The following is a 9,116-nucleotide window of genomic DNA, read 5'->3' as shown; positions in this document are numbered from 1 at the left end:
TGGTTCTGCCTCTACACAGGTTCCCAGTTCAGTGCAGTTGAACACATTGGGCAAAAATCTATTCCACTGTTGACCTTAGCACTCTCTTAGACCTGTCATTGTCATCAAGTCATCAAGTCTCCAGCTCTGCCTCTCACCAAACCCCAAGCACTGTTCTTCTCTTCCATCTTCCCCACCTCTCCATCACACATCCATTCATCTTAAGGGCATCAGGTGCTTAGCACATCCTCTCAACACAGGGTCAGGACAGTCTTCAGCCACTACAGCTTCCTGATTGATTCTTTTCTTATTATGCAAAATTTGTCCACAGGAAATTTCTACATCACCGGATGAAAGTTTGTAATTGAACAAATTACCTTCTGCATTCCTGTCTGTGCCTAGGTGAACCCAAGAAGAGGAAAATCTGCACATATTGGTTCTCAGCAAAAGTTCAATCCCAGGGAACACTGGGACTTGGGGCTCACTGAAGTAGCTCTGACAAGATTTGACTACCAATATTTGCTGGTTTTGAAAATACTATATCAAAATAGGTAGAAGCTTTTCTTCTTCAAAAAGCTCCAAAGCAGTAACTGAAACATTAATGATTTGTAGCCCACCTCCACTTATTACTTGAAGGGAAGAACACAGACTATTGCAATGTCTAAGTATTCATTCACTAAGTCCTTATAAGCATTGCAGCAGACTACTTAAGGCATCCAGACTCCTCTACCAACCCCACTGCCTGCTCTGCCTTTGGCTGGACAGAATACACTGAAGCCAGAGACTTAATGTACATCCACTGCCTGTCTAGAAGATCCCTGGGACCTTCCTGAAATGTATCATGTGCTGTGATCTTAGCAACAGCCATGGTCACTGAGAATAGGGATCACAGCTTACATTCAGAATTTCCATCTAAAGATGGATATGACCAACCAATCAAAGTTATGAAATTATCTCAGATCCTCACAGACCCCCAAACATGGGGCTCATTCATACCTCAGACTCACACTGACACTAGTGCTGCAAATCTTGTCAAGTGTCTCTTACCCTTGGCCAGATGAAAATATTGAGATTCAGGATTGGGACTAGTCAAGGGAACCATACTGCTTTTATTAATGGTCAGCTAGTAAAAACTAATAATGAATATTTTCTGAAATATTGCCTGTTAGACTGTGCTTAGATTTGATTTTTGTGATTTCTTCAAGGATCAGCCAAACCTGGCTGACACACAGGATTAGAAACAATCACTTGCAAGTAAAGGGGCAGGGACTTTTCCAGTAAGTGATGGACGTAAACTAAATGAAACTTTTTCTGTACATGTCCAGCTGATAGACCAATTAATTGACATCAGCAGAATGGAGATTATCGCTGCTCTGTCCAAGATTGTGAGACAGAATTTATCTAATGAGGGCATATCAATCATCTAGAATCTAGATAAATGGTTTTTAACCTTCCTAATGCTATGACCCTTTAAGATCATTTTCAGGTTGTGGTGTCTCCCAACATAAAATTATTTTTGTTGCAACTTCATAATTGTAATTTTGCTAGTGGTATGAATATAATGTACATATTTGATATTTCTAAGGGTCTTAAGCAACCCCTGTGAAGGGTCATTCAACCCCCAAAGTAGTCACTACACACATGTTGAGAATTACTGATCTAAACCCACATATGTTGCTGGAGCAGGAATATTCTCTTCAATGTGTCTACAGGAAATGTAACCCATTTACTCTAAGAGCCATAACTGGAATGAACTAAGCATACAGTCCTGGATTAAAGTTGGACTTGTGGTTCCTGGTTTTCCATTAAAGAAGATGGGTGTAAGTATGATGTGGAATTCTCTATATGAAAGATGCCAACCTACCTAGCTAGTCCTGCAGGCCAAGGGAAAAGCTGGCTACCTCAAAGAATAAGATGTCTCCCTTCCCTTAGACACTCCACCCATGATGATAAATCAACCTTATACTCCACCAAGGGGACTATGATAACAGACCCAACCTCTGCCCTAACTCGGAAAAGACATAGAATAGTTTCATCTCTTGATAAAGTCCCCGAACTTTAAACCTCAATGTTACTGCATATCTGGATAATACCATACCCTCACTAACCTGGGAAATGATTGCTTGCTTTTTCTAGACCCTAGGACTCCTTTATACAGATGGAAAGGGGCCTATCTCTCAATCACTCCAACTACTACCCCACCAGAAAATTCAAGCTGGGGACCAGAAGAAACTTAATCTCAACTCAGATTCCCTTTATGGTCAATCCTGTAGTGCTCACATGTATATCAACAAGTCTGAACACATTAAAATAGGGACATAGTGGGTCTGTACATTTGGCCATGCTATGTGTTATAGCTGAGCATCTCGAAATTGGAACAATCTATATATCTGAAAATGCATGAATAGATAAAAATAGTGGTAAAATTACACAATGAAATATTTTCAGGTGTTAATAACTATGAAATTTGAAAGAGAAAGGTATCTCCTCCCAATTACAAGCCCTTCAATATACATTGGTGAACTGATTGCGTGATAAACTGTCACAACAGTGGCACAAAAGTTTTGGGAGTAACCAACCACTATCTCAGTGGATTTAAGTCCCACACCAGTATATGGAGCCCATGCCTGACAATGCTCATGTGGCCAAGAACTTTAGATTAAATAGGCCTTGGACCAAGGGGATCAGAAAGTATATAGTTTTACTGATGGTAAGTAGCAAAAGAATGACTCCTGGTGAAATTCTGTTATAGTCACAGATTAGTATCTCATCCAACCATCATAAAAGATGCTTCCTCCTGCAGTACATGGGAACAAACACAGAAACCCACAACTGGACAGTGTTCAAACAGTGCCTTGGAATTCTCAGGGGTAATGTATTCTCACCAATACAGAATGACTAGGTAAATAAAACCCACTTATGGGTAGGCCTATGAGAATCAATTGATAGCCATGGGAAAGTTCAAAGATAGTTCTAATGACTTGTCTCTCTTATGTTTCTTTGTTTGGGTTATTTGTTTTTTGTTTGTTTGTTTGTATATTTGATGTTTGCTTATTTTTGTCTTACTGACCATTTGTTTGTATAATATGATTTCTGAATTTCTGCTTTTACAGATTGTGTGTGTGTGTGTTGCTTTTTGTTGATTTCTTGTTTTGTTTGTTTGTTTTATGAAGATAGAAATACATGACATGTAGCTGGGTGGAGAGGGAGATTAGGAGAGGAGTTTCGGGAGGGAAAATCATGCTCAATTTATGTTATGTGAAAAATATTTTTTCAACTTAAAATTTTACTTAAATTAGTCTTATTTGGTTTTTCCATTATGAAAGATCTTATGGCACGTAAAACTTTGAATCAAGTGTTTTCTTTAAAATTTTATGAGATTATACTTTGATCCTAATGTTTCTCTATTCCTTTTCTACTTCAAGACCTTTCCATATATCCACCCCCCCATTTTCTCCAAACTCATGGCTGTGTTTTATTTCCTAATAGTTATTAAATGCACATGTGTGGATTCTTCTATATTCATCAAACCTACTATTCTGTCTGTGAAATGTTACCTGTGCGTAAATTCTCAGGGATTTAAATGTAGCAAACAGAAAGAACTGGATGTGCTGAAGGAACATTAGTTCATAATAATATATTGAAGGTTTGGAAGGGAGGCATAGAAAGTAAAACATACATAGAATAAATTCATAGCATATATTCAAATCACATGAAATACCCTCAAAAGAGTGAAAGGAAATCAATTAATACCATGGTGAGACATGGGGATACCAAGACATTCTGGGAGATGCCTGTAGAGTGTTGAAGGGCAGGTGTGGAGGAGGAACTGCTCCTGCCTGTGAGACTCCTCTGACCACCCTCTTCCACACCAGTATTCAGGGATTTGGGAGTCATGAGCCAAGAGTTTTCTTTAATTGATCCTAAGAGAATTCTCCATGGGTTTCTGTCCCAAGAGGCATCAGGATAAACACCTGCCCCTGGACTCAGAAAATAACTGAAATTTGTGATGGTCAATTGAAACTCAACACAAAGGAAGCAGAATTTCAGAAGGACAAAAGACTTGATGCTTGCAAGAGAGAACAGTCTGTGCTCAGCAAAGTGGAGCCATCTGTCACCTCCATTCACTGGGACAGGGACAGGTGAGTGAAGACTTACCTTACACAGTGTGATTCTTCAGGCTCCAATGGTACCCCCAAACAAAAGACAACTCTCTAAAAAACACATTTGTCCAAGTTTTTGGAAATCAGGGCAGAGGGACAGAAACACAGAAGGGTCAGGTTCTCAACCTATCCTGGGTTTGATGAAGAGTGTTTGAAGATCAGAAAATAGAATATGATAGATTTGGTTTCCTGCTCCGTTGTACAAACAACAGACTAGATTGTAATCATAATCAAAGAGTTTATTCCTTCAACTGTTTGGTTCTGTTTTCCTGCAATTCTTTAAAGGATTCTTTAAGGGATTTTCTTCTTTAAGGATTTTTATTTGTTTACCTGTGTTGTCCTGTCTTTTTAAAGGAGTTATCTATGTCCTTCTTAAAGTCCTCCATCATCATCATAAAATGTTATTTTAAATCTAAATCTTGCTTTTCAGGTGTGTTTGTATATCTTGTATTAGCTTGGTGGGAGATCTGGGCTCTGATGAGGCCAAGTAGACTTGGTTTCTGCTGCTTAGGTTCCTGCACTTGCTTTTCACCATCAAGCTGTCTCTGGTGTTAGCTTCTCTTGCTGTCTCTGACAGTGGCTTGACCCTCCTATAGGCCTGTGTATCAGCACACATGCACACCTGTTTTCTTTCAGCTGGATCTGGGAACAGAGTGCTCTGCTCTCAGGTGTGTAGGTGCTCCTGGCAACTGACTTTCAACTCTCAGTGCAGGCAGAAAACCAAAGGGTCTTACCCCTGACTGCTCTAAGTTCCCTGTTTCCAGGGGCACAGATGGCACTAGGTGCTTTACTCTTGCCTAAGGAATGTGGGCAGAAAGTATTTGTCAACATTGGGTTATTAGGAGTGTCTGCTTTCTGAGGGTCCAGCTCTCTCTCTCCCATGGGATTTGGGTGCAGGGAACAGTGGTACTGGTACAGTTCCCAGGCACAGGCAGAAACAGCTTTTACAATAGCCACAATTAATATAAAATATTCTCATGTAACTCTGACTAAGCAAGCGGTAGTATACTTCTTGTATGAGTAATCATCCAGTTTGACCATGATCATCAGTTGAAAAACTATGTATTTTTCTTTTTTCTAGTGTATACTTTTTACCTCCTTTGTAATGAATTATGGATCCATAAGTATGTGGATTATAAGTATCCATTAACTGGTAGCTCAAATCACCTGATTTATTACATTTGTCTGTCATTTCTTTTTAGAGATGTCATTTATATATCTGTTTCCCTTTTATTCCAGGTGCTATTGGTAACAAAAATATAACAGTTCATGTTCTAATAGGTTTTAATTATTTTTTTAATATTTCTCTTATATCAGGGAGGGGTGAACCTAATCAATACTCACCAGGGAAGGTGCTGAATATCACCCATAGATTATCAGTACTATCAGGAGTATAATCCATAATTCAGGTTTACTTGAATTAGCTCGACAGATTCAAAATATGCCATGACAATATGAGAAATTTACATCTGAGTTCAATTCCTATAGAGCAAATTGAAATATCAAACTCTGTATTGGTGTTCTCTAGTGCAATAGAATTGAGAAGGGGAGACATATGGTTAGACCTAACACTGTTCTCGTGGTTGAAGACAACAAATACTATATTTGAGTACATCTGGTTTGAAATGGAGGCAAAAATAACGTTCAAAATTCAACATGTATGAAGAGGTAAGGAGAAAATAGGTTGTGAGACATACTACAGAAATGAGACATGAAAGAAAATGTGACCAAAGAAAATAAACAGTTAGAAGATGGTTTGAGGATATGTGGGAGTGCTGACCACCACTGGATTCAGGAAATGAAACACACTACACACATTAATATGCCATGGATGTGCTCAGTGAAGAAGGAAAATATCCTTGTATCTTGGGCAGTGAAATGCAAAGCAAAGAATATTTATAGAGAAGTGACACTTCAAATAATTGCCACAAAGATGTCAACAGATGGGGTACAGTATATTCACATAGGAACTCATGAAACCGCTAGAAAAATCTAAGGGTGATGTCAGATGATGTCAATGTCAGGTGATGTCAGATGTCAGTTGTCAGATGGCAAGCAATAGAGTGTGTGGTGTGCTGAAAGACTGAGAGAGACAGTGAATTTGGACTAGGGCCCAAAATACACACTCTATACTCCTTGAGGAATGGAGGAGGAAATTGAAATGTTGGAAAGGAAAAGAAGGCAGAAATTATGAAAAACTTAAAGAAATTGGAAATACATAATAATGCTGGGGAAATAGACAGTTGCAACCTTTGAAGGTAAGTTGGACAAAAGAGGTAAGAGTATGTGGAAGAATATATTTGACATAGGGAACAGGAAGATACTGTGGTTCTTTCATGGGCATAGGGTAAAGGTGATAAATGGGTGAGAGAGATGAAACTGTACTCTATAAAATAAGTATGAGAAGCTATGAGAAGAAGGCATACTGGTTCCAGCACTGTCTGAAGAGCATAGTGCTTACAGGTACTATGGACAGAAAGCATAGGCAGGTCCTGAGCTAGGAATGTTGCACTCACTTCACATATTCAAAAAGGGTAGGAGCAGATATCCCTCTTGGTCCAAATCTATGAGAAAAAGAGTCCTAGGTGAAAATTCCCTATAATACCACCTAAGGATATGGTAAGAAAATAGGGGATGAGAGGTTTCCCTGATGCAAATATATTCCCTCTTTCCCTTTCTGCCAGCAGAAAATGGTGAGATGATCAATTTTCAAAATCAGATTTCAGTGTGGTAAACTGTAATATTTTTCTCAGAAGCCAATCTACACATCACCAAACAAAGATGGTCAGTCCTAACCAGTCAGTAGTGACAGAGTTTGTTCTGCAGGGGTTCTCAGAGCACCCTAGTCTAAGACTGTTTCTGACAGGCTGCTTCCTGTCCCTATATGCAATGGCCCTAATGGGCAACATTGTGATCATTGTTTTGGTCACCTCCAGCACTGGACTCCACAGTCCCATGTACTTTTTCCTGTGCAACCTAGCAACCATGGACATTATGTGCACCTCCTCTGTTCTGCCCAAAACGCTGGTTGGTCTACTGTCTGAGGAAAACAACATCTCCTTCAAGGGATGCATGACCCAGCTCTTCTTCCTCGTGTGGTCTGGATCCTCTGAGTTGCTGCTGCTCACAGTCATGGCCTATGACCGTTATGTAGCCATCTGCTGTCCCCTCCACTACAACTCCAGGATGAGCCCACAACTGTGTGGGGTAGTGGTCATTGCTGTGTGGTCTGTCTGCGCACTGAATGCATCTATAAATACTGGTCTGATGACACGGCTGTCATTCTGTGGGCCCAAGGTTATCACCCACTTCTTCTGTGAGATACCCCCACTCCTCCTGCTCTCCTGTAGCCCCACATATGTTAATAGCATTATGACTCTTGCGTCAGATGCCTTTTATGGAGGCATCAACTTTGTGCTAACCCTGTTATCCTATGGTTGCATCATTGCCAGCATCCTTCGCATGCGTTCTGCTGAGGGCAAGAAGAAAGCCTTTTCTACCTGCTCGTCCCACCTCATCGTGGTCGCTATGTATTATTCATCTGTGTTCTGTGCCTATATCAGTCCTGCTTCCAGCTATAGCCCAGAAAGAAACAAATTTACCTCAGTGCTATACTCGGTCCTCAGCCCAACCCTAAACCCCCTCATCTATACACTGAGGAACAAGGATGTCAAGCATGCCTTGGGCAGAATATTTGCCTCTTTCTCACATTAAGTGGAAATATGTAGGCTGTACTATAGGCCTGAGCTGTTCCTAAACATTATTTACTTAGAGCAGTCTCATAAAGTTGGGTGTCTCTATTGTTGCTTTAGACAACTTTGATGAGAAAATTGGACAATTCCACTCACTGTACCTTTTTTGAGTCAATGTAAATAAAAATACAGCTTTATCTCCTAACAAGAACAAACCATTTCAACAGTAAAGTTTATCTAACTAGGGATTCCATGTTCCTTGGCTGAAAATTTTTCAGTGGATGACTCTGGTGATACAAAACATAGTCTTTGATCCGATGCTTATGAACACCACAGAGCGTTGGCTAAAAACTACAGCTAATGAATCCAAATTTCATAGGTAAACTTACAGGGCCAGAGTGGTCTCAGTATCCTGGGAAGAATCAAGAATAGAGGAACTCAGGTTTACAATTTCACAACTCCCTGCTGTGCTATGGACATCAAAACTGATACAACTGTTTGAGGATGGATGCATTCAGTAAAGAGAGATAAAGTTTAAGTTTCAACAATAAACTCACACATGTGATTCCAGCTTATTTATGACAATGAAAATAAATAATCAAAACACAGGAAAGATTAATTATCTCCAACAAGAGTTTTGAGGAAGCTAGATGAATGTTTGCACAGTAAAGTGAAACTCCTTCATATTTAAATATAAGTAAAGAAATAATAAATCATAGACAAATTTTTCTGTATAACAGATTTTAATTATATTCTTCCTTCCCACAACTCTTCCCTTAGCCTACCTATTCATCCAATAAGTCTGTCTCTCAATCTCTCTCCATCCATGCCTCTCATTGTCTCTGTTTCTCTTTGTCTCTGTGTATGTCTCTCTGCCTCTATCTGTCTCTCTGTCTATCTATGTCTGTCTCTGTCTGCTCTTTCTTTCTGTCTCTCTCTCTCTGTCTCTCTCTCTCTCTCTGTCTCTCTCTGTCTCTCTCTCTGTCTCTCTCTCTGTCTCTCTCTCTCTGTCTCTCTCTCTCTCTCTCTCTGTAAAATGGAAAATAAGACCAAACCAAATAGACAGAATAATACCAAAGCAAAAGAAAACATGCACACAAAAGATAGAGTCCATTTTGTGTTGACCAACCACTCCTGGCTAACACGCTGTTTAGAACAGAAGAGAAGAAAGAGGAAGAGGGACAAGAGTGAGAGGAGGAAGAAGGACATCTGTGCCCATTGCTAAGATATTGGTGGGAAGATAACACAAGCAGAGAAAGGGCAGCATCTGCAACAACTGCTG

The 9,116-nt window shown here is 39.8% G+C and overlaps 1 protein-coding gene across 1 annotated transcript; it reads left to right on the top strand.

The window, feature by feature from the left end:
- Positions 1-4,314: 4,314 nt before the first annotated feature.
- LOC116894382 (olfactory receptor 13A1-like) lies at positions 4,315-7,856 on the top strand. The gene is made up of 2 exons (XM_032896090.1): positions 4,315-4,341; positions 6,924-7,856. The coding sequence occupies exons 1-2, from the start codon at positions 4,315-4,317 to the stop codon at positions 7,854-7,856; spliced, it is 960 nt and encodes a 319-aa protein (XP_032751981.1).
- Positions 7,857-9,116: the final 1,260 nt, after the last annotated feature.

Source organism: Rattus rattus, chromosome 2, assembly GCF_011064425.1.
Source record: "Rattus rattus isolate New Zealand chromosome 2, Rrattus_CSIRO_v1, whole genome shotgun sequence".
Classification (NCBI taxonomy): Eukaryota; Metazoa; Chordata; class Mammalia; order Rodentia; family Muridae; genus Rattus; species Rattus rattus.
The sequence above is the reverse complement of the archived record's forward strand: the minus strand, read 5'-3'. Positions and strand labels throughout refer to the sequence as shown.